The sequence below is a fragment of the Numenius arquata genome, chromosome 9, assembly GCF_964106895.1.
Source record: "Numenius arquata chromosome 9, bNumArq3.hap1.1, whole genome shotgun sequence".
In the NCBI taxonomy this organism is placed as follows: Eukaryota; Metazoa; Chordata; class Aves; order Charadriiformes; family Scolopacidae; genus Numenius; species Numenius arquata.
In genome coordinates this window covers 18613271-18639745 of record NC_133584.1, presented here as the reverse complement: position 1 = coordinate 18639745, position 26475 = coordinate 18613271, and the positions used below count along the sequence as shown (strand labels likewise).

Below are 26475 nucleotides of genomic sequence, written 5' to 3'. Positions count from 1 at the left end.
AAAATTATTATTTAATGTGTGTTTTATGCCACAGAATAGCTAGATGTGGAGTGGCCTTTAGTTCAAGTATATCACCAGTGACTGGTACAAGCTCAGCTCTACTGACCTGCTTTATGAACATATTGATTTGCTGGTACTCAAAGCTAGTACTCAAAACAACCAGCAGTTCAGTCAGCCTACAAAAACCTAATTCAAACGATCCATTTGGGGAATAGAGTTGGGACATTTGTGATAAAACCAGCCTTCATGGAAAGGAACATTCAGAAGAATGATTGAAAAAAAAAAAAAAACAGTAACTGACTTTGAGTATTCCAAGACTTATCTGGTTGCTGACCTTGATTATGTCAATAAATATTTTGATAAAAATATAGGAAAAGTTGTATTTGCACAAACTTAACCAAATTTTGAGATACTGGTCCAAAGGGTTTCACAGCTACAGCAAACATCACAATGCAGTAAAGGCCAAATGGAGGGACGTGTGTCTTGCGTTGCTTGGTAGCAATTTCTTCGAGTGAGGAGACAAAGTTCAAAAGTTGTCTAGATGAGTTACTCCTCTGGTATGGAACCTGCAGCTGGTCAATAGGGAACATCAAATTGGTCTGCTGAATTGGAGCCATTAAAAATTACATTGTAAAAGATCCCCTAATAAAAAAAGTTAATTGATCACCAGTGAAGAAAATATTTCGGCAAATTTGCAAAAACATAGTGGATTCTTTACATTTCTCTCTGTGTTGCAGGGTGACCCAGGCATGGTTATTCCTGGAGAGCCAGGTAGACTGGGTTCACCAGGAGGTCATGGCATTCCTGGCTCAAAAGGTGAAACTGGATTTCCAGGACTTCCAGGCCTACCAGGGAATGCTGGACACGATGGTGATGATGGCCTAAGAGGTACCGTTGTCAAACAAGCTCAAGGAACACAGCAAGTTATTTTAAGGAAAGGGAAGCCAAGACAAACAATGCTCACACAAAGCCTGAAACTTCTAATTAAATCATTTTGAATCCAGTCTCATTTCTTTTAGGAGATCGTGGCTCACCTGGAGTTCCTGGAGATCCAGGTTTTCCAGGGAAACCTGCTGAATGTCTTATTGGCCTGCCAGGTTTGCCAGGTGGCCAGGGAGCTACAGGCCCACCAGGTAGGACCTTCTGAATCAAATGTGCCATTTAGCTGGGTGGGTCTGGGTTTCATTTCTGCCTTCCAGTGGCCTGAGGGAGCTGAAGTTGTTTCGGAATATTAGTTATAGGACAGTATGCAAGAAAACGTGAGTCCATTTAAAGGATGCACTTTCTGCAGATGGAAGGAAACACATGCACTGGTTAAGATGGATTAGAATTCAGATTCCATTGTATAATATAAAGAGTAATCACAAACAGGCCCAAATTCCACAGGAAAAAGGATATTTCCGTCATGTCTCCTATGTGGGGCTGAACTTAGATTCCTTGGTGCAATGTGATTGATAAAGAAACAGAACAGAGGAAGGGTTGAACTAGGTAAAAAACAGTTTAGGGTCTCAAAAGTACCTGCATATACTGTGTATGATTATCAGTCCAAAAGAAGCATACTTGAATACGTAGCACAGTCCTCCTGTATATGACCTCAAAAATAGATTTCTTTTTTTTATTTTTTTTTTTTTACTTTTTTTTTTAAGAGGATGAATGCAGAATTGGTGGGGCTTTCATGTTTGGATTTTTCTTCTTTTTCTGAGAAAGACAAGAATTGTCTACTCGCCCTTCCCCCCCCCCCCCCCCTTTAAAAAAACAAACAAACAACACATAACTCTAAAGATTTCCCAAATGTGTATATTGTCTTACACATCTAATCTCTGCCTCAAACAGGAGGATTTTTTCTTTTTTCATGCTCATAATGGCAAGATAGAGATGAAGGTTTATTTTTTAGACTGATGTACTATACTGCACTGTCATGCATTTTTCTTAGGAGGAAGAGGTTCACAAGGTCCAAAAGGAAAACTTGGTCCTCCTGGCCTGAGTATCCCGGGAATCTATGGAAAGCCTGGGGAACCTGGATTAGTAGGCCTTCAGGGAAATACAGGATTACCTGGTCTCAGGGGACAGTCTGGAAGGCCAGGGATCTCTGGGGTGCCAGGTAAGGATTCCCCAAATACTTGGATTGATTGATGTAGAAATTAAGTCAGTCTCTGCAAAAAAGTGTCAGTCATGCTTTTCCAAATTGAAGATGCTGAAATACTTTTCCATCAACAGCGTTCATATATCACTGAGATCTATCTATATGGAAAACAAATAAATCATCATTCCCTAAATGACGAGCATATCTTGAAGCTGTCATGACATAATACGGAATTTTATATTAGTGTCCTCTGAGAACAGAGGGCTACGTTACATTGTTTTTGTACCGTAATGTCCTTGCAGTAGGACATGAAATAGTTAACATTTAAAGCAACTCCCCAGCATAATGGAAGTGTAAAGTGTTTAGTTCTTACTCAGCATCCCTTTTCAAACAGATAGCTTATCAATGCTATTGTCTTTTTCTTAAAAAGCAAGTGCAGATCTTGAGTCTGACAGAGTTGAGTCAGATCAAACTCTGTCGCGTTAACCAGAGCTAACTTTAAGTAAGGTAGGTAATCCCTGTTTTATTTGATTTGTAGAATAAAAAAAGTCAGTTATGTAATGCTGCTTCTCTCTAATAAAGTTTTTTTCATTGCTATCAAATCCTTCATTATTCTGTGGGAAGGAGATGGTACATACCTTTCTATATACACAATCTATAAAACTAATGATAAACATGTAGTATTTGACTCAGTTATGCAAACCTAGAATTCTGTTGTGATTAGAGGGGAGTTGTGTCCCAGCTAGCCTTCAGCTCCTGAGGCAGAAAGGAATGTCTTTCCCTTACATCCCATGACAGGTCTTCCATCCCTGTGTGGATAACCCAGCTACATTATCCTCACTGTCAGTTATTTCACTCACTGATAGAAGCTGTTGCAGTTACTAATCTAGGTAGTTTGGGTGTTACTGTGTGTGTAAGGCCTGTTCATGTCATTAAAGACTAGAAAACTCATTTAATATGTTATAGAAATGGAGAAAAAAATAAAATAAGCAATTAAACACTTAAGTGACAGGCACATGTATAGTTTTCTGAAGTATTCTCTTTCACTGATCAAATACTAAAAAATATGCTCCTATTGCTTCAATTCCACAGGCTCAAGGGGAGAGCCAGGTATAATGGGCCTCTTAGGAATTCCTGGACCCCCTGGCATGATTGGAAGACCAGGCGACCCGGGTATCAGAGGCAAGTGGCCATAGTTTCTGCCTTCATTATTACTTAAAATATAGAAACTTCCATGCTGAAGTAGTCTTGTGATCCATCTTGATGTATGTTATCACTCCTGAGTATGTGTGTTATACCATAATTTCTTTGTCTTGGTAAATCTTTGGCTTCCGTATATATGCAGTCTACGAACGGAATGAGAACAATATTATTTATTTATTTATTTTAGCAATTTTGAATTGCCACCTTTTCTAGTTCATTGGTATTTGTAAAAGTGGCTAACGATTTCCTAAGTAAAGAGCAGAGAGCTATTTTGCTCTATTTTTTCCATCCCATTCATGTTCCAAATATCATTATTATATCTATTCAACAGATTATACATATATTGAATATAAGAAATAATTACCATCTCTTGCCATAATCTGTGCTTATAGATGTTTTATTGATGACTGGAGTAATTAAGAAGCTAGTTTATGTTGTTGATTTGGAATGTTTATTTACATATGTAGTTATCCTTGAAGACAGGAGTTTCATTGCTTCCTTTATCCTATCGTCCTCAGGTTTCTTCAGAAAATTTCATTATATTTTCTTGCAGGTTCTTCTGGCATCCCAGGACTAAAGGGAAGAAAAGGGTTTCTTGGAGAAAAAGGTGAACTAGGTGATAAAGGTTTTCCTGGACCATCTGAGACCTTGGTTGGTATTGGGAATAAAGGAGAACGAGGCTTAAAAGGTACACATTCTTTATTCTGTCATTCACAACTAGTTAGGGTTGTCATCTATGTTGCTGTTCCAGTAGAATCAAAAACATGGAAGAAAGCTGACTCTACTACTGAGAGCATTCTCATGGCTTTGAAATAATTATTGCTGTATGCTGTAACTGCTTTTTTATTTATGGGATAGTTGAATATTACACTGAATATTTATTTACATATCCATGTTCCTTAAAAAAAACTCTTACTGTAATGTTAAACCAGTAATAATATGTCGGTAGTACTAGGAGGCTTATATACATATTTATACATATATGCTACACATTCATGTTTTTACAGAGTTAGTAGCTGTGAGCACAAAAACGGGTGCGCTTACCAACTAAATGCTGGATTGCAAAGAAATTGAGTCTGATCAGAAATACTTGGCTGTCAGAAAAATTCCTTTGTTTGCAGTATTAATATAGACTCTCTCTATACAAGTTGTACATGCGTTAACTAACGGTATCTGGCTTTTAGTGTAGACATTTTCCTGTGGAAGCTTTCAGAAACTTTCTTTTGTCTCCATACGAGAAATACAGAAGGCATTAATTGTGAGATTGTGTCTTGCTTATGAGTGTTCACAGAGTGAAAAACCTATGCTCCACTTCTGCTTCATTAGCTTCAAGAGTTATAAAACTTTAAACTTCACATAAAACTTATATTCTAAGATGTTGTTTTGTAATATTTTTTTAAAATGAAACTTTGTTTTAGGAGTTCAAGGAAGAATGGGTCTAAGAGGAGAGAAAGGAGATGCTGGTGTGCAAGGTCCCCCAGGTCTTGATGGGTCTGAAGGAATACCTGGTGTACCAGGTATTGAATATGTATATTGAAAATTACTGTATCATGTGGAAAGTAGAGATAATATTGCCTCAGTGCTAGCACATAAACTCAGCTCCAGCAGCAGCAGTACATTCTCTATATTAACTCTGAAGCTTTTCTGAGAATTCTGAAACTGAGTAATTTCAAAACCTGCTGTTTGGAAGTCATACCAGCTACTGCCAAATGATTCTGCTCCCTTCCAAATATAGACCACTGTTTGGGGTGATAAATAGAAAATTATATTAAATCCTGAATAATAATAACTTTAAAATCTAAAAGCTGATGAGGCCGATGAATAAAAATTGGCATTTCTGAACACAAGTTTGAATTCCCAGTATTATTAAAAAAAAATAAGAATTCTGAAACATGAGCATTACAATTATGCACAGAAATATTTCAGAAGCTTTTTTTATTTCAGATTGATTTTATTTCCATTTTCAAAGCCTGCACGTTAGGCTTATATTTTGAAAGTTACCAGGTATTCAGTGAAAAGCAGACTTAAGAAGAACCTGCGTAAATTATAAACCTACCTAAGCTATTTTACAAAGTTTTGCTCTGCTGTTACCATAACCTCATACATAATGATACATGTTGACCCTTGAGTAAGACAATGCATCTGCTTTTTCAAATTAAAGCTAATAAAACATCTTTACCGCTCTGTATTTTTGATTTTTTGAGATACATAAAAATGGTGACAATTAGAAATAATTTTAAACTTGTAAACAAAATTGCTCTTCTCATGATGGCATTTATCTGTGCTGTATGTCATTATAGCATTATTGCTATATTCTGTCATTAACATCTTTTGTAGTCATTGCAGTGTAGCCATCACAGGAAAAATTGCATGTTTTCTGCTACTCCCTAACTTTTTATGGAACAAAATAAGACCTCATCTGCCTAAATATTCAGGCATTGCTAGTACCCTAGAATTTAGACATCTGGACATTCTAGATGCAACAAAATCTTGTAGTCATTACACTGAATGCTAATTGAGCTAAATTGGGCTAAAGATAGGTAAGTGGGGGAAAACGTGCCTAAGCCATGTAAGAAAAAGCTCTTGAGTATACTAGTCATGAGAAATGCATAATGATTAAGTAGTAATGTGATTGCAACGTGCCCAGAAACCAGACTAAACTCGGGCAGGGACAATGAACGGAGAGTCGAGTGCAATACAAAATCATGATCTTGACCAAAATTTGCAAAAGTATATTTCAGCTGCTGCCCCAAAGTGCTGTGGTCACAAAGCTTAATTTTAATGTTGATACATAAGATACTTGTCATTTCCTTGACTTTCTGACAACAATAATGATAATTTTATCTGTGTCTGGAGTCATATTGATTTATAAAATAATAAGGTACCAGGACGAGGTGTGCAGTAGAGGATTCTGTGTTCATGACAGCTCTACCAGCCAGCCAGTGTCTAAAGCAAACGTGAAGATGACATTTATTTCTTCATCTTGCAGGTGTCAAAGGATTTATGGGTCTTCCAGGGGTTCCTGGAGGACAAGGATTCCCAGGTGCACCAGGAAACAAAGGGGACATGGGAATTCCAGGTTATTTTCTGTCAAGCCATATTACAAATTCATAGAGCTGTATAGAAGCATTTGCACAGACCTGAGCAGTTTCTGTAAGCCCACTGCACAATACTTACACTGGGATTTATTCTTTGCGGTACCTATAGACTTCTCACCACCCCAGCATTTGTTTGATTTGCAGAATGCAGTTCTCCCTCTCTCTAAATGAAATATAACTTCTTTTAATTTATATGTCTTTGCATGGAAAAACCTCTTTTTAATGTGTTTAGAATGAAAATCACCTGGCTGTGTAAATTATCTTTAATGAAGAATGAATACCTGAATATATGAGCCGTAGATCGCAAAACATGAGGTGTGATATGCAATTATAAGTGTTTTAAGAATGGTATCAGTATCTTTATTTTTCCAGGTCCAAAAGGACAGAAAGGATCTCCAGGCTTTCCAGGACTACCAGGTGACCCTGGTCCACCAGGCTATGGTGGCTTTCCAGGTGACAAAGGAGATCCTGGGTACCCATCTGCTGGGCCTCCAGGAGAACCTGGTCCAAAGGTATCAAGGCAATGGCAACACTGTCGTATTAGGCAATGAGCAGAGCCTTTGACTATAGAAACAGAACAACATGCAAGCAAGAGCTGCAGAGTTTGTAGAAGTAGATGATTTGTAAGTGATAAGAAATATGAACATTCTATTGTGTCATTACTCAGGAGAAATTTTTTAATTCATTGTACTTCATCTTTCTCTTGGTGCAAGAATGTCTTATTTGTAAAGATGGAACGTCTTGGAAATAACTTTCTTCTCTAGAAGTTGCTAATCCATTAAGAACAAGGACTGGCACTTAAAAAGTCAGCAGTAGGAATACTTGTATGTTAAAAAGTACAGGAAAATATAATCTTAGCAAGTGCAAAAGTTTCGTGATCTAAAATTGTGCTGTTGGTTTTTGACAGTCTAGTAATATCATTACACTAGATGAATTGGGTTTTTTTCTTAGCAATATATATTACGTTTGGTATATATTATGTTCAGTAATATATATTGCTAAGAAAAAAACAGCATCTTTTAAGTCAGGTCAACTGGATAGAATTTTACTCCACATATTCTGGTTGTTGAACAACTGGGAGTTTTTTTTATATATGAGATTATCTGATACATGGTTGAGGCTGCAAACTGTACTGTAACTCCTGTAATCTGTCTAAATTTTCTGTTTATTTTTTGTATTAGCTGGGTAGCCACGATGAGATTACTGTTGTGAAAGTCAGTAGAAATTCAAGGAAAAATACGCATTTCAGTACTTTGTATAGTTGTATATTATGTAGGGAACGTACATTTGAATCAAAAGAAGAGCTGTTAGAATAAAATTGAAGGGAAGTCTATGTGCCAGTGAAAACATCTAAAGACTTAGGTTGATTTGTACAGATTAAAGAAAGATTTTTTTTTTTTTTTTTTTTTTTTTTTTCTTAGCTATGTCTAAAGGATCAGTGGCTGTTATGAGAAGACTTCATGTCTTCATGTCAAAGAAGACTTTTTGTCTGAAAATCATAATGAACCATGATTACACTTACTTAACCTTTAAAATTACATATGATTTTCCTGTTGTTCAAATATGGAATGTAAATGTATTTAATGTAATGTGATTCTTTACATGTTTGTGCAACTGCTGTTTCTCAGGGAGATCCAGGCCCCCCAGGAGTTTTGGGCAGCAAAGGAGAAAAAGGATTCCAAGGTCATCCAGGACATAAAGGAGTACCAGGACCACATGGGATCAGAGGGGAAACTGGAAGTGCAGGAATCCCAGGTATGTTCTGGTTTGGAGGGGTGGTGAGATGTTGACATGCTTCTAGAAGAAGGTAATTTCTCAATAAAGTACACAGGGTGCCTGTGGGGTGGCATGTTAATATTCAACTGCTGTAAACCTGAACAGCTCCTTATAGTCACTGCAGCCAGGCTTGCTTATGTCAGCTAGAGATATTTCACAGCTGTCCAAAGCAGCAGTTATAGCAAAGTTCTCAGACTGAGTCTGGATGTAGTGATAATGCCTTTTCTCCTCTCCCACATTTTCTTATTACAGGGAAGCTTGGACCTCCTGGAGATATTGGTGTTAAAGGCCGGCAGGGCCATCCAGGACAACAGGGCATTACAGGCCCTCCTGGTATGGTATATAGCATCTCTCCCAAATCACTGCCCCCTGCTTTGTTATTTTCTTTGTAATGAGGTAGCTGATGTTCTTGTTCTTCTGAACTTTTTAGAATTTAACTGATGCAGTGGCAGTCTCTGTTTATGCTAGTTCAAGGCTTTGTTTACCTTCTCTGGTTCCAGCTAAGGTCTTTAACAGCTTGTTTTCAATGTTGTCAGTTCAGCTGAGGCAAGAGGTTTTAATTTCGTTTGGCTATTGTAAAGGTTTTTGCCTTTTTTTTTTTTTTTTTTTTCATCTAGAGGTCTCAAGATGTTATATCCACACAATTGTAAGAAAGGCTTGTTCTACCTCCTAAATGGGAATAATAAACTAAGATGTAGCTAGATGAGGAGAAGAAAATGAATTAGAGTGGAAAGAGGGGGGAGAGTTGTAGTTGTTTGTTAAAGCAACAGAAAAGATCAAACTATTCAAGCTAAGGGGGAGTGCATAAGTATGCAGCAACAGGGAGGTATGCAATGCGGGCTTTATTAAAGTGAGTGCCAGTTATTGTCTTCAAAAAGAGCATTGAATGTTTTTATATTCAGAGATCCTCATCAAAATTATGATGTTGTGGTTTTGTAGACTTAGTGAACTTGCACTGACAAAACGGCAGAGTTAGCAAAGATCAGAATCTAATCCCTGTTTAGAGAAACCTTGAATTTGTAATAAAGCCAGGGAGAGAAACCACACTGCCTGTGTGGATTCCCACCAGCTTGGGATACATCAAAGGCAGGGTACTAAAGTGCCTTTGAAAGACAGGGAAGTTATTGCCTGTGAAAAATAGTGGGGGTGTAAAATCTATTGAAGTCCAGTGAGCTCGATAAAAATTATATGCTGCTCTTTACAAATGTTTATATACCAACACAGTTACGTCTATCTCTGAAGCAGCTGAACTAATTAAATTTTAATAAAGGGGACTCATATCTTCTCCCTTTGAAATGTAAAATAACGGTAATGAAAATGATATTTTGGTTCATTATTATTCACAGGTGCTGCTGGAGACCCTGGAAAAAATGGACTTGTTGGTGAAAGAGGTAATCAAGGTCAGGACGGTATGCCTGGTCACCCAGGAGTAAAGGGAGAACCAGGTAACACCAGTGAAATATTTTCATTGTATTTTACAATTGTTTTTTTTCCCTAGTTAAATTGACAAGGATTATTTGGGAAGGATTAATAAGAGTTTCTGTGGAGCCAAAGATAAGTTTATAACTAGAAGGTTTTTCACTTTTACATAATTCACAGGTTTTCCTATGTAATTGTATGTGCTGTCAACAACCCAAATGCATGTCAGTGCTCTATTGTACACGTGATTTGTCATAACAATTGTTAATGTCAGTAAGAGCCAAAGTATTGCTGTTAACAGTTCTTAGGTGTTTAATCTCAAAGAGACTAAAGAACCAAAATCCTTTTAAAGGAGTCTCCTCTCTTACATGGAAATAAGATAAAAGGACTCACAGTGTCTACATAGATGCTTAGTCAAAGTTTCCATGACCTGGCTCTTGGGTTGTAAAACCTTTCATTTAAATGTTACTCCTGATGTCATCAGCATCCACAGATAGATTTAGTCCTCCGCTGAATTCTGACAGAAAGTGTTTTCATATTCTACAGTGAAAATGTTTCTTTGCATATTAGTATAAAGAGGTTACTGGGAAGGCATTCATAGTCTTTAGTAAGTTTTTTCATATTAATTTTGAAGTAATCCCTGTTAACGTATTTTCTTTTTTAGATATTTATATTTCTTCTTCTATTTTTCTTAGTTACTAACTTAAATGCAGATTCTTCTTCTGTTTTTTTTCCTCTGAAAAAAGACAAAGCTTATTATTGTAGAATGTACCTCAAATACGGTTGATCAATAAGATTTCCTACTATAAAGAAAAACTTACAAATTTAATTTGTATATATGGATAGAAAAAATGGAAATAATAAGTTATATTTTACATATAACTAGAATCTACGTTTTGATTCAGTGAATTCTGAAGAAATGTATGAAATATTAGACAACTATGATGTTTTCTAATAGTTATTCAGGACTTCGAGTGTAACATGTCCTAATATTTTATAGGAGCACCAGGGAGAGGAATCCCTGGCCTTCGAGGTGTGCCTGGTCGTAGAGGTGAGTTGTCTTTGCAGAAAGCAAAAGCTTAATTTTTAAATACCAGAATAATCATCTTCGTCTTCAAGTTGCCTTCTGCTTTTGGATGCTTGAAATGGCACTAAGACTGTGAGAGGAAATCAAGAGTGATTCTGTGCTTTTGATCAGTGATTTGGTGCTATATATTAAAAGTCAAGAGCTCTTGCTTGTAAATTCAAGACTATTGTAAAAGGCAAATAAAGTAGCTAACTTCTATGGTTTTGTGAAAGTGATATATGCATTCTAGAGCTTTTGAAATTTTATTTTGATACACAATTTGATTAACAGAGTATGTTCTAATGAAAAAAGATGATGCTGCTAAATACTAAGCATACTGTAAGAAAGCTACAGTGATCGCATTTTGTTTATCCCCCCTTTTATATTTATGAACAGTTGACTGAGGGGACTCTTCCCATTTTTTTAGGTTTTGCATTATATTTTTAGTACTGGTAGAAATCCATTGATTTGCTTTACTTTAAAGAAAAAATATTCTCTCTTCATATCCTTCATATATAGATCATGCACTCTGAGATCAACCTTAGCACAATATCGTTTCAGAGTAGTCTCTTATTTGTTGTACTCATATTGGTGCTTTTAACTGGAGTTTAGTTGAAAAGGATTTGCTGATTCTGATGTGCAAAGAAGTATTTCTTCTACTTATGCATAAAGAAATATTCCCTGCTCTGGTCTTTCTACCCTTCTCTCACATTTATTCCTTTGTATGAGCAATCTCTGAAGTAGAGGGGTTTTTTAAAAAAAAAAAAGAGAGAAGAGAATGGGGTGTATGTTACCTTAGTCCTGTCTTCTCACAACTATTTTGCTTTACAGTAGCAAGGTGGCTTTGGGGACTTCTCTGTACTAAAAACAAAGGCTGAATTTCACTTTTGTGGTGTAGTAAATGCCCATATTCTGTGTCGTCACATCACCTTATCATCTTGACAGCTCTCTCCAAATGTAATACTTATACTCTGCAGGAATCAAAGGAGACATGGGACTACCTGGCTTTCCTGGGCCACCAGGTATTAAAGGTCATCAGGGTGATCAAGGACCCATTGGACCTCCTGGTTTAGTGGGGTTACCTGGATTTCAAGGCGCAACAGGCATGGCCATTATGGGCCAAAAAGGGAATAGAGGTATTGCTGGTGCAGATGGAAGACCAGGTGTGTTGTTATAACTCCTTATTTATCTGAAATTATATTATACTGATAATTGAAAGCAGAATTCAGCTTGTCCAGAACTGAAGGTTAAAAGGGGTCTTCCCCAAGAGAGTTTCATAATTAAACAGGTAGTTCCTTTACCAGTTAATGCAATGTTACCATTCCAAACACCATGATGGTCTACGCAGTATGATGCAAATTAAAACAATGCGAAGCTTTGCAGTTCACTCAACTGCATTATTTTGCTTTCTTCCCATGGGGTCTGGAGGGTAGCTAAGATCCAACTTTAAAGAAGAGAGATAGCATGAGTGTGATTACAGTCATAACTACAGCTGGAGGATACTCAAAAAACTGTAGTGCTATAGAGTTCTGCAAGAACTCAACTCTGATCTCAGATTAAATGAGCAGGCTAGGAAAATTGAGTGGATTTTTTAAAAATGTCTATATTTCCTTGGGAACCACTGAGGTGGTAAACGTGAGTACCATTATAGAGTTGCTAAATGTTGTACTGCATTGTATGTAATGTATGTGAAGTGCTGTTTGGCAGTATTCTTTACTTACTCTGATGTTTCTGTACAGGTGCTCCTGGTTTTCCAGGGCCTCCTGGTCTTCCCACACCCAGCATGAAGGGAAGCAAAGGCGTTAGAGGGGCAGATGGCATACCAGGGCCAAAAGGCCCAGCCGGCGACACTGGTCCTCCTGGTCCAAAAGTCAGTGAAAGGAATATTGCTTGTTTCTTACTCCATTATTAATTTTGCTCTTACCGTGAAAATAATACCCAGAACAATTAAAATAAAAACAAAATGACAAACCAAACCAAACAAATGCCCACATCCTCCCCCAAAAATCTTCTAATAGAAGAAAGGTATTAAAATAGATATGAGAAGCAGTTTTTCTGGACTTAAGCAGACCAAAAAGAAACTATTGCGAATTTCTGGCATGTAATTTCCTTGGCCGTTCTGTATTACAAAATAACATTGACAATGATATGCCTATTTCTGACATGCTCACAAATGGAGCAGATAATTCTAGTTGTAGCATATTCTGTGAACATAATGCTTTGAATATTCTGAACAAAAAGAAAATGTACTTCATAGCATGCAGATGCTGCTTCCTGTTTATTATTGGTGTTATCTGGTTTGCAGGGAATTGAAGGTCAATCAGGTTACCCTGGTGCTAGAGGGGACCCTGGATTTCTTGGATTCCCAGGTGTAAAAGGTATTCGTGTATTTATCACATACATGTCCATGTGCCAAATACAAACATTTACATGTTGCATTACAATAGTATGTGTGTAATAAATAGTAGCAGGTGTGGTCCTAGAGACATGAGGTGTTTCCATCAAGAGCAGGATGTAGGGCAGTTATAAATTAAAGCATTCCTAAGAGAGCATTTTCTTTGAGTTGGATGCTATGGCTATCTCCAAACTGATGTTTAAGTGAGAAAGGACTGAAACTTCAATGGCCTCCATTGCAGGCAAATTCAAAACAAGTTTGTCCTTAGTGACTAATAATGTGTAAGGACTTTGGGACTGAATCTGCTAATTAGAAATGCCACACCACTGCTAGAAGATGTGACTTTTTGGCAACCTCTTAGCTATAGAACTCAAGAGTGTTTAATATATAATATATATTAATATATAATAATATATTATTGTATATAATAATATAATATATAATATAATAATTATACACAGAGCACTGGGTTTTCTGTTTTCTGTAAGAATAGTCCCAATTATAATCTAATTTACCAGTTTATCAGCAGATGAACTGTTAAATGTATTGGCTTCATTAATTTCATATTTCTGAGGGTTAGTTGGATCAGTAGCTGGCTAAAAATCCTTTTAATTTAGACATTTTTCTAGTGATTTAGATCAGATATAGGTCTTCATTACTCCAGTATTTTCATTTTAAAATTTCATGATTTACAGTCACACAAAATTGGCATTACCTGTTTAACCTACTGGTTTGTGTTCCATGTTAATTATTGTGTATTTTTAATTTTTTCTAATTTGAAAAGTCATCATATAGATAGTAATTATACTTTCTTAAGCAAAAAGCTCTTATTCCATGGTTTAGTCAGTCAAATCTCCTGACTTGATAATAAAAAGCATTTTATTTTTTTTTATTTCCAGCAGAGCTGTGGATAGTAATCTGAATGTAACCTTAATTTTTGTGCAGTGAAAATAATTGCTTATTAAGTTTTAAACACTTGAAAAACTATATAACCCTCTTAACACCCATCAGCATAACTGACAGTAGGAGTTAAAGGGAGTTGAGCTGCACAGCATCACTGAACAGCATCGCTTCACCTGCAAACTCAGTGACAAAAACACATAAGATAAAAAGACGTAGTCTAAAGTTGAGATTTTAGGCTAGATTTATGGGACCAGACATTATATGAAGATAGGAATGGAAACATCTTCTTGTAAACTGAATATACTTGACCTATAAATTATACAGTAACAGCAGTGATGTAGAAGTCCACTGTCGCATTTCAGATGAGTCTATAGGCTGTGTTACTCTTTGGGAAGGTTGCATGGATCATGCAGGACTCTTAAATAAGCCTCTGAAACTTTGACAGTTGATTTGACATTTTAAACCAGACAGATGTATCTTCAATCTTCCTTTTTTAGGAGAAAAGGGTAATCGAGGACCCCCTGGACCACAAGGTGCAGAAGGGCCAAGGGGACCAAAGGGCCAGCGTGGTAACAACCCTTCTCATTCTAATACCAGCAGACTTAGATTTATCTGTTTCTTTTGGTTTGTAGTTTGTTTGCTTTCTTTTAATATAAAGCAATAGCTCTTCATTATATTTTTGCTACTAGGTCCACCTGGAGTCCCTGGGAGAGTATTCTCCATCCCAGGAAGAAAGGGTCCTCCTGGACTGCCAGGAATCCCGGGAACACCAGGTGATCAAGGAATTCAAGGGATTCCTGGACTACAAGGTGGTTTATATTTTTATCTCTCTACTTGTTTGTGTGCTGCTTAGTGGAACATTTTGGTTTGGTGGGAAAATATGCTTCTGCATAGAAAATTGATGTGTCTTTAAATATACCTCTCCATATTTAAAAATAGCTCTTTATACCTTGTTAACAACTTTATAACCTGTCCCATTCCGTGTGCCCTCCACCCTCACAGTCAGTGAGCGAGTAAGATTATCCCTCAACATAGGCCCAAGCAAAATAATGGAATAAAAAGTAAACTTGGATCAAAACATTCACCATATTTATACAACCAGAACCATGCTCAGGATGTTTGTCATTTTGGGGGGGAAATTACCACACATAATAAAAGTATTCTAGATGTGCTACGAAGTGGTTCTGTCTGTCGTAGTCTGGGGGTGGGAAGGGAAAGGAGAAGCTGGGTGCTTCTCCATTGGCACTGGAAGTGAAGCCTGCCATGGCTGTGAGGGATAGGGAAGCAAGGAGCAGGCAGGATGAGGTGGATGTGCAATGGGTACTTGGCCACCCTTCTCAGTACCATGGCTTTCCATCCCAGGAAGGGAGGTCCTTAGGGGACAGGCTTGCCAGAAGGCAGGCCCCATTCAGGAATGACAGTTGCCTCCAGCATAACAAAGCAGGCACTAAAGAATTGTTCTTTTATGCTTTCCTTAAAATTGTTTTCAAAAGGAGCTGCATTATTTATAGAATTACAAACTGTGCCCACAATGATTATGGTCTGTTACTATATTTTTGAAATATTTCTATTGTATGACACATGCTAAAAGAAAAAGCGATTTGCTTTGGTTTCTGTAAACATTTCTCATGAGACTATTTTTCTGTAATACGTTCAATATTTCCCTGTAATCTTCCTGATAGGAAATATGGTGACAGTAGCACTACAGACAGCCTCAAAACTTACTAAATTCATGCTGATGTTTTTATTTTAACGCAGCTACATTTACGTGAGGACTTTAACTTTATTCATTAACAGTTATTAAAATCTAGAATAACTACTGCTACATGATCCTGGATTTTTCTTGATACAATTCAGGACCTAAAGGATTAAAAGGTCTACCAGGAAGTTTTGGTCATCCAGGTCAACCGGGACTTCCTGGTCCAAAAGGCGACAGAGGATTTCCGGGACAAAGAGGTAGAGGAAATCAGACATCTCTGACTGCTACTACTGAATTTACAGATAAACTGTCTTCCTGTTTCTCTAAATCCTTCCTCTTGCATGTCTTGAGATTCTGTAACATTTACAGTACCTTTAGGGCCACAAACACATGTAAGCACATTCTTAGCTTTTAACAAATGCACATTCACAGCTGAAATAATAATTTACAAAAATATGTCTTGACTGTGCTCCTTTGTTATTAATAATATTTATTTATCCACTTGAAATGCCTAGGTATGAGTGTGCCTTTTTATGACATCAAAATAGAACTAAATATTTTTATTTAGTCGTCATAAAATGTTTTTACTTTACAACTTCTTTTGGTAAAAATGGCTGTGGTTCTTTAAAATACCTCACTACTCCGTGAAACTGTGCAATGTAAAGCTACCTGAGCTAGGTCTGAAGGAGTTAATACATCTAACAACAAATACTACCAATTTTTAAGTTGTGTCTTGTTGATTATTTTTTTTTGTTAGTTTTCAAGTGGTTCCACTAATTTAAATGAAGTAAAAATTCAAACAAAGTGATAATATTTGCAGTTGTATTTCTTTCCTCTCCACAGGAGAACCTGGACTGATTGGCTTTCCAGGTCTACAGGGGTTACCTGGATCACCAGGTTCTATCATTACTGGTCCAACAAGAAGAGGTTTTATCTTTACCCGGCATAGTCAATCAACAAAGATTCCTTCATGCCCACATGGGACATCACAGATCTATGTTGGCTATTCGCTGCTTTTTGTACAAGGAAATGAACGAGCACATGGACAAGATCTTGGTACTGTATTGGTAAAAATTTTTGGATAATTTTCGTTATAGTCCAGTAATGCTAAGTTGTCATGAAACCAAACTGACAGTTAGTGTCCAAGATGGGCACTGGTTTCAGCCATCAGTCTCCAGAGTGGTCTGCTGCTCTCAGTCAATTTAGGAATCATGGCTTTGAAAGACACCTTTCTTTCCTGCACTCCCATATTCCCTTTTTGCTATCCCTAGACATTTCTGAGGAGGAATTCAGTTACTTATGGATAGATGTCTAGTATAAATGTTCATAACATCTGCACAGGGCTGACAGTAGCAACAGAGTATGTGAGAGAGTCTTGCTTTTTTTGTAGACTAAACGGGATGCTTTAGGGTGTCAAAAATGGCACCAGAAGCTTTTGTTTAAGCATCTGAATCCCTACTACTGTGTCAAGGACCAATGTCATTCAAGAAGATACTATTATTTTAACAGATTTTGTTCCTAGCCCTTATTTTTTATATACATATTTTTATACATACCATAAGCATTTTGCTTTAGGGTAATTCCACTGTACAGACACTTCTCTCTTTATAGTTGCCAACTGTTTTATTCTCACTATAGTAGACTGGATGCCATTGTGTCTCTCTTCTGTTTGCTGCACTAAATATAATCTCCTATCTGTCACAAACCTCTCCTCTTTTTGCCTTTTAGGAACAGCTGGTAGCTGCTTGCAGAGATTTACCACCATGCCATTCTTGTTCTGTAACACCAACGATGTTTGTAGTTTTGCTTCTCGCAATGACTATTCATACTGGCTGTCAACTGCGACAGTAATGCCAGTAGATATGGCACCGATTTCTGGCAGGGCACTAGAGCCCCATATAAGCAGGTAAAAGTATAAGAATTTTAGCTGTTCTGGCCTGGAACGACAAAGACATCCTAAATTGTCTTGAACTGCAAATCTTAGGCAAAGACTTCCCTATCTCAGCCAGTACAAACACTGTTCTTAACCATCTGATTTTTTTTTTTAATTACTCACCTGAATTCAGTGATACACTAAGAAAAGTTAGATTAAAGCTAGGGTCCCACCACAGGGCTTAATCTGCAAAGCTGACATGAGAATAGATCCCACAATCCCACTGACTGCAGTTAAAAAACTATTGCATTTATTGGAGACAGACTAAAATGAAATAAAGACAGCTTCATTATTTGGAGTACAGTACAAATCAAATTCTGCTTTCAATTATGTGTGATGTAGTTGGTGAAGAACATTGTAAATTGGGGCTGAAGGTTCTCTCCTATGAAACACTCTTGTGCAAATGTGGCCCTTTCTAGTTGCTTTAGAACAGCTGAGAAGGATAAAGAGCATCGTAAGAGGAAAAGCTCTAAAAGCATGGAAGACCGAGACTAGCAAAAGCAAAGATGGGAAGGCAAGCTTTGCACTCCGTCTTCTAGCCTGCCCTACTCAGTTGTTGCAATCTAGTAGCTCAGCTTCATAGTTTCTTCATTTAGGAAATAAAGATTACTTTTTCTAATCTTAGCAAATAAAGGTATAGAACTTTGATCTAAACCATAACAACATAAAGCAGTTAGCACATGAAGGTAAAATTTAGCTTGTTACTTCAGTAAAGGTAAAATAAGGAAGCTCAAAAGTTCTGGGACTAATTCCCATCTTACACCAATCTTCCTCTGGTGTTACTAGTAGAGATTGCAAAGCAAGGTATTTGGGTTACCTTCCTTTTACTTATCTCCTCATTAAACAGAGAAAACCTGCGTGAGTTGTAACATTTACATTACAACTCACACAGGCAGCTACCCTGCCATTAGGTAGCTACTATCCTAGAAGATACAATTTTTGTCTGCTTTCATGTTTTTCCTCATATCTGCACTGAATGCAGTTTCTTCTTGCAGATGTGTCGTCTGTGAAGGAGCTGCAATGGTAATAGCAGTTCACAGCCAAACAACAGTACTTCCTCCATGTCCAGAAGGCTGGGTATCTCTCTGGAAGGGTTTTTCTTTTGTTATGGTAAGGATCTAAAGACTTGAATAATTAATATTATGTTCTTTTACTTTCATTGGTGTGTTCATCTGCTCATAGCTTGCTTGTTTCTTAATAATCGTTAAACTATTTTTTCCTTTGCCAAGAAGTAGACAATAATTCTGTTAACTCTTATTCAATACCAGAATCATAGGAACAACTATTCTATCTGTCCTCAAAAATAGGTGGCAGAAGGAAAAGGGGAAAAGATGAAAGGAGAACCATAGGATTTTAGTCTGACAGAAATAACTGCACGCTCTCATTTTCATGTGTCATGTTAAGATCTAGGAAAGAGGTCTGGGGAGTGGAGTGGTTAAACCAGTCCTGAACACATATACACAGAAATAACTGACCCACTTCCATGCCAGGCAGTTCTTTATAAATTGGATCTTGGGCTGAACTCAGCAGAAAGCTAAAATCAAAACAAATGCAGTACACTGTCTGCAAAAGATTGCCTTGGCAATTTTGATGCCATAACGAGATATGAGTGAAGAAAGTTCATTAACGTGACTGTGAATTGAGAACCAATTATGGGAATAAGGGTATATCTATACTAGGGAGGTAGCACTTCATCTTTGTTATCCATGCCTGTGGGATCTCATAAGGATGCCAGCAAATGACAGTAAAAGAGAGAATTACAGATTTTTTTTTAATTTTTTTTTTGCATGATCTAAAGTCCTTTTAGGTCTAGCGTGAAACTTGTCTCTCATGGGATTTGGTCCTAAGTAATCATAATCTTGGAAAAGAATGAGAGAATTTTTTCAGCATCTGGTTAAAACCATTTGCTAACGTCACCAAATCTAAATTTTATTTTCTAGCCAATTTTCTACTGTCATAAATTATTTTAGAGCTATTTCTACAAGCATTTACCAACATCAGAGAAGGAAAATGCCTTTGCTTTCTGTGTTTGGAGAAGGAACCAATGCAACAAAAACCAGGAACACACCAAAAATAGGGGATTTGGCCTATTTGTAATTCAGTTACTCTAGTCCTCAATTGGACAGAAGCCAGCTACTTTCTAGTCTTTGTGCTGGTTACAGCTTCATGCCTTTTCATGGAGGAGAAAAAGGCTGTTGCAGGGACTTCAGAAATGCCATAACTGTCCTTGACTTTTCATAAGGCTTCCGTGCTTCATTATAACTTTGATATAGCTAATATGTGTTCATTTTGTTTTGTCCAAAATGTACCACAGACCATATGGTATGTTTTAGAAAGAGATATTTTTTTCTGCCTGCAGTTTACTAAAAGCTGATGGACAAGTTCTCATAAAAAAATGTATTGGTGGTTACAGTATACAAGTGCCGGCTCAGAAGCTTCTGGCCAAGCATTGGCATCTCCTGGGTCTTGTTTGGAAGAATTTCGAGCCATCCCATTCATAGAGTGCCATGGCAGGGGGACGTGCAACTACTACACAAATTCCTACAGCTTCTGGTTGGCATCGTTAAATCCAAGAAGAATGTTCAGGTAAACTGTACTTCCCTGCATCCGTGCTGCAAGTGCCCGAGGAGACAACTGCCTGCGTAACATGTGGGGCCTCCCCTAGTAATTCCTCTCAGTTTAGACGTCCCCCCTTTGTTAGGTTTAGGGTCATTCTGTAGCACAAAGATGCCTTAAGTGAGTCAAGGACTTCAGTGTTGTTGTCAATAACCCTGTTTTTTTAAAGAAAAAAAAAAAAGTAAATGTTATTTTTCTTTCTTTTAGGAGGCCTCTGCCACAGACTTTGAAAGCAGGAGAACTAGAAAATATCATCAGCCGTTGTCAGGTCTGCATGAAGAGACCACTCTAAACAGGGGCCGCTCTGGATGGAACATGAAACTCTGCTTGGATTACAAAGAATTGCCTAACTCTGAAGAGCTATAATTTATTAAAGTCCAACCGCATCTGGAAAGAAAATTGTAAATTGCCCGTGCAGCACTGCGGTGAGGTAGGGCAACAGTTTGACTTTTGTCTTTGGCAAATGACAAAGCACTTTGTTGGAGAAAGCTTGTAACGGCAGCCTGCAGGGGCTTCTCCAGAACTGTGTCACTTCTCAGCTGCATCTTCATGATAAAACTATGGGAGTGCTGGATTTTTAATGAAGGGTGTTCTTGCTGCCTTGTGTCATGTGCTTTTCAAACCGCAAGACAAACTAAATTCTCTAATATCAGCTTACATATGTTCAGTGTTCAAAGTGGATATAATTTAAGATGAAAATCTGGCACTTACAAGAGATAGGGTTCAATAGGAAATATTTTCAGTGCACTTTTAAATATATATTGATTCACTTAGGGTTGTTTTGTTTTGGTTTTCTTGTCTAATAAACAAGTATCTCCCCACTTACCTTGTGCTTCCTCTGGCTGCCAAACAGGAATACAATCTTTTTTGTGTCATTATAATAGTGATGTTTCTTGACTAGCCAGAAAGGGAGCTCCTCCGTGCACTGGTGAGACAGTACAGTGGGGACACACGATAGCTGTGCTCCCCAGAGGGACTGTGGCTGACTAAGTGAAAGTGCTGCAAAGTTTTCATTAGATTCCATAGCTTTTGACACAGATCAGGAGATCTTTTAAATTGTTCAAAAGTCGACAGTATTTGGCCTTTATTATGACTGCATGTTTTTGTCTCTACTGAACAACAAGTATTTAGCGTATCATAATTTGGGATTTTAATGGAATTAACAATTACTGTATGGCTCAAGGGCTTCCATGGCATTATCAGGTTATCACACACCCATCAGGATGTGATCTCTTTCTGTTTTATTTTAATAGATAACAAAAAAATATAATATTCACATTTTATAGTACTCCATATTTAAATATTTATCAAAAATTATATTCTGTTTTTAAGTATTTATCACCCATTTCTGCAAATCAAATCATTTATTCCATCCAGTTAAATGTATGAATCCAAAATTTTTAAAAATACTGATATTTAAATTGTACCATCTGAGCACTGACTTACTGATTTAAGAGAATCCAACTGTGGACAAACATAAAGACTTGAAAAGCACTTTCATTTACTCATATAACTTATATAAAATTGTAGCTCTGAGGTGGTTTTTTTATATTTATAACATTGCACTTGCAAGGCTATTTAAAACTGTAATGTTAACATTTAAAATGTTGATATTTTTTAATACTTGCACAATCTATCAGAATTCTAGTATTTAGTGTTATAGAAGAAGCCTAATTCATCTCAATAGTTCTGTAAATGCATCATTTTAAACGTAGGGTCTAGCAATTCATTGAAATAACCAAGATTTCTCATTTAGGTCTTTTTTAAGCCAGTGAAATTTTATATTGTTTCTGTTAAAACACTTGCATTGTGTTTGTCTGACTGTTTGAATTTTCAGTGTTAACCTAACTAAGAAAAAGTTTCATCTGTGTTTCATGCCAGTATCTTCTGATGGAGCTAACAAGAGGATACCATTTACATGAACTGAATGCATATTTTAAAGTTATTGTTTGCTTGAACAGTCATAGTACTTCTGTTTGCAAGTTATAATTGTGAGTTTGCAGGTTTTTATGAAGAATCTCTATGCAGATGCACTACTGATAAGAAGGTGTTAATGTCAAGTTAATATTTAGTCTTCCGTTTGAACCAGGTTTGGGGATGGGGTGTTTTCCTTAAAACAATCACATAATAGATTTTTCCATAAACTCTGAAGTTTGCTTTAAATACTCAAAGATAAAATCCACACCCATTGCTTGTTAGGTTATTGGGTTTGGGTTTGTTTTTTGTTTTTTTATCTCTTTTCCATTAAGGCTCATTACAGTCACCCAAAGGCATTGCACACTGTATACAACTGATGACGGTGGAGACCTTCATGTAAAATTTGGTAGTAAAATGCAGAATGTCAGTACCTGGGGCTGAAGCCCGCTGGAAATGGTCAGTAGAGGATAATGGGTAATGAGAAGGGAATGGGTTGTGGTTTTAAAGTCGAAAGGTAAGTTACAAAGGGTTATGTCTCATAGAATAGCACGTAACTGGAAGTTACGTCTTGTTCCCAGTTTTGGATTCTGCTGCTCACTTATTGTGCGGCCTTCAACAAGTTACTAAAGAAGGATTTTCATAAACAGCTTTAAATTTTGAGTGCTCAAACTCAGTCTTTCTTTCAAAAGTATGAAACACAACTGCAGGGACACATACATTCATCAAGTCCAGCATAGTACAAGCTGGTCACTGAAAAGAAAATAAAAAAAGGTGGGAAAAAAAAAAAGAAAAATATTAACTTTCCTCTGCAGATGCAGATCATTTTACTTCCCCACTGCTAGTGATTATTGTGAACATTAGTTAACTCAGGTCTGTAAATGCTTTGAGAGCCTTAACTGGAAAATGCTGAAGAGTTGCAAGGTGTTAATATATTGTACTAAAAGAATGGAAACATGAAAAATCAGAAATAAAGAGCAAACAATAGGGGGGAGGGAAGGGGGGGGAGAAAGGAGGAAAGCAAACCTTCTGTTAAATACAGCCAAATAAAAATATTTTGACTAAATAAAAGACCCATTTTACTTGGTTGGGTTTTTTTGTTGTTCTTCCCACCGCTAAGGATCTTTTCTTCTACCTATGCATAATATCATTTACACAAAAAGAAAAAAAAAAAGTGGCATCTGATTAAGAGACTACAGGTGGAGTTTTCCCTCAGAAAGATGCTCGATCTCTCCTACTTTGGACTACACTAGAAGCCTGGCACTTCAGTGTAGATACCCAGGCTGGATGTCTGCATGCTGCATGCTACCTTTCTTCCTAGACATATTTCTACTTAGGATGCTGTGATGGGCTGCTGACAGCCAGTGGTTTCGATCTGGAACAACTCAGCCATGTTATTCTCTTCTCTTCTGTTCTGTGTTCATTCCTGTTTTCTGCTGGATTCCTATGCATGAAGCACAGGTGGGTGGCAAGTTGCTGTTGACAGAAATAGCACGAGAGAAAGGATTGTGATGATGCTGAGGGAAAAACTAGGAAGATGAAGGTGGCTGGCTGATGGGGCCACACTCTCACAACTTGCCTAGGGAACCACTGTAACTCCTGGTTCAAGAAAGAAAAGGACTAGCCACCAAGGAGGCTAAAATCTGCAAAAACTAGAAAAGAGTAGGACTTGCAGTGTTTCCTCAGACAAGACAGTACCTGCAGATATTCTGTAAGTGCACACAGACAGACAAACAAGCAGATTGTCTGCAACAGAAAGAAAAGGACACACCTAAAACTATCATGAAGATTTCAGTGTGAAAATAAGATATCTGAACATCAAACTGATAAAACAGCATTGTATGCAACATTCTGAAGGATGGCCTTTTAAGTAACTGAACAAGAAAATCAAGGATAACTGCAGAGAGATCTGAAAACTGTCAAAGAAAATTATTTGTACTAGGACTTCTACACAATGAAAAAATGGAAGGAGCATCCTAAAGGGGATCAGGATGCAATTCTTTTTGAGATCTGGCGGAATACATGGGGCCTGAACAGGCTGGCAGAGTCATGGTTTCCAGCGGTAAGTCCTAACGTGACACTGCACTAGAAATCACCACCGGGGCTCTTCTGGAGAGTTTCCTGGGGATTAGAAGAACTAGTCCATGGCCACTTTTATAGTGTGACCACCCAATTTATGAACAATTCATATATTCAGTGGAATAAAAATAATCAATTGATGTCTGTGTAAAATTACATATGGAGAATCAGGAGAGGACCATATTTTCAGTGTGCTTTAAGAACCAGTTTTAGACTTTTTATAGATTAAAACCGAAACAGAACAACCAAAAACTAAATCCCTGTCGATAGTTTGCAAATCATAGACCCTGGAGAAGCAGTAAAACTGAGGCCTCTTCTATGGATTGCCTGGTAAGATGTGCTCAGGCCAACAATTCGTTTTTCAAGGAGGCCAAATGTAAGATCATACATCTAAGGGCAAATAATGTATAGTTCTCCATGTTATACAACTTTTATTTTTATCTAGTAAGAGATCGTATTTCAGACCACCTACCTCTGCAAAAGAGCGCTGTTGGTATTTGTAAAGAACTGAATTAGCAAGTTGCGGGCCGTGGATCAATATTCGCTTCAATGCTTCTGGCATCGCTACTCATTTTGACCTCCAAAACAGTATCGGGAAAGCTCAGAGGCTGCTTTCCTCTCTTTAAAAAAAAGTATCTGCTGTATATCCTGGCATTTTTATTTTTCTGTACGGAACCGGAAAAGCGGTAAGTTACCCGCTGCACAAGGAAACGGCTGCTCTTCGGCAGCCTGTGCTGTGAGCGAGAGCCAGTTTCGGGAAGGGTCAGGTCACCCAACGGGGCCCTCGGCGGCGTTTTGCCCCCCGAGGAGATGGTGCTCTGTGGTCAAAACCAACGTGCCAGCTGGGGTTAAGCGAGGCAGGGAACAATGGCTCCGTCAACCCCATTTGCTGACAAATTTTATACGATGACGCTAATGGGGCGGTGATTGACATAGAAAAGCCAGCGTTTTACGGGGCAGCCTCGGTGAGGTTTCCCAGCTGGTAGGAGGTGAAGCTGAGCCAGCAGCCGGGTGCTTGGGAGCTTCTCAGAGGCAGGGAGGCACCTTCCCGTCTTTCAGAAAAGGTGCCCCGGAGCGACTGGCCTTTTGCCCTCGCACGGGTGTTACCGCAAACCGGCAGATAAAGCTTTCTGAGACTCAATGTAAGGTTTAGAAAGCAGGCATTCTTTATTGCGGCGCCGGGTGCAGAGGGGATAGCTCCTCCTATTGTGTGCACCAAATACTGTTGTCAAATTAAATTTATACACAACACGTATACGTATTCAATGTAATTCCAAGAAAACATTAGCATATCCATTACATTTCTGAGAATTCCTTTACATATTAAAATAAGCTTTTGGGCATGCATAGTTGTGCCTTCTGGTGGTCCTCATTTTGAGTGAGGGTCGTTTCTTCATCTTCTTCACCTGTCCTTTGGCTGACTATTCAAGTTGGCAAAACGTTCTAACTGCTTAATTGCTCATTAAAACTAACGATCTCTCTGCTACCACCTCTTTGTCAGTCAACATCCATATTTATTGCATCCCTGTCTTACGTCACCATGTTCTCAGGGCCACATACATCCTTACCTTACTAAGTCCTTGAAACCATTTGGGATGGTTGCTAAAATAGCTAAATTTTTTCTCTAAAAGAAGATTCTCTACAGTTTAACCATTTATAAACTACATAAAATCTGCCTTAGGTATCACAGGAGGGTGGGTTGCCGGGTTCATCTCTCCCCCAGCCACACCTTCCGCCCACTTAACACCTAATTAGATCTCCGCGTTCCCGTATTACAACAGTAGGTACGTGTGTCACCGCAGCACGAAGATGTCAGCAGACAGCCCGAGCTCTGCCGCTTGACAGCCAGCGCCGAAGGGCGGCAGAGCACGGTTTCAGAGAGAGCAGTACGAGGGTACGGGCCCTGCCCGAAACCGCTTCCCCCGGGGCGCCGCCGGTGACCGCGGGGCCCGGCTGAGGCGCCGCGCCAAGGCCAACGGCCCGCCCGCGCTCCGCGGCGAGGAGACGCCTCGGGGACAGGCCGAACAGTGTCTCTCCGCGCAGGGACCAACTGCCGCTCGGGCTGCCAGCTGGGCCGGCGACCGCCGTCTCGTCCAAGGCCCAGCGCCAGCTGCGAGCGGCCTCCGGGCCCCGCCGCTGACCTTGCGCCGCGGCCTGGGGACGCCTCCCAGCGCGCCTGCGCCATTCCCTCACTAAACATGGGTGCTCTCCGGCTCCTATACACCGAGAGTCGCTTCCGCCCTCTTTCGGTCACGTGACGCGCCGTCCCCGGCCCGGCAGCCCTTACGGCA

At 38.4% G+C, this 26475-nt stretch overlaps 1 protein-coding gene across 1 annotated transcript in view; it reads left to right on the top strand.

Moving 5' to 3' along the window:
- The window catches only part of COL4A3 (collagen type IV alpha 3 chain), a 49236-nt gene extending 28753 nt beyond the window's left edge, over positions 1-20483 (top strand). Inside the window, exons 30-52 of the mRNA XM_074153594.1 lie at positions 738-888; positions 1020-1133; positions 1934-2101; positions 3176-3265; positions 3840-3974; positions 4705-4803; positions 6276-6365; positions 6757-6896; positions 8013-8139; positions 8413-8493; positions 9507-9605; positions 10580-10630; positions 11623-11808; positions 12385-12515; positions 12951-13023; positions 14441-14512; positions 14633-14752; positions 15801-15899; positions 16486-16698; positions 17371-17548; positions 18571-18685; positions 19989-20161; positions 20399-20483. Coding sequence (XP_074009695.1) covers positions 738-888; positions 1020-1133; positions 1934-2101; positions 3176-3265; positions 3840-3974; positions 4705-4803; positions 6276-6365; positions 6757-6896; positions 8013-8139; positions 8413-8493; positions 9507-9605; positions 10580-10630; positions 11623-11808; positions 12385-12515; positions 12951-13023; positions 14441-14512; positions 14633-14752; positions 15801-15899; positions 16486-16698; positions 17371-17548; positions 18571-18685; positions 19989-20161; positions 20399-20483 — 2790 coding nt within the window. The remainder of the gene's footprint in view (positions 1-737; positions 889-1019; positions 1134-1933; positions 2102-3175; positions 3266-3839; positions 3975-4704; positions 4804-6275; positions 6366-6756; positions 6897-8012; positions 8140-8412; positions 8494-9506; positions 9606-10579; positions 10631-11622; positions 11809-12384; positions 12516-12950; positions 13024-14440; positions 14513-14632; positions 14753-15800; positions 15900-16485; positions 16699-17370; positions 17549-18570; positions 18686-19988; positions 20162-20398) is intronic.
- Positions 20484-26475: the final 5992 nt, after the last annotated feature.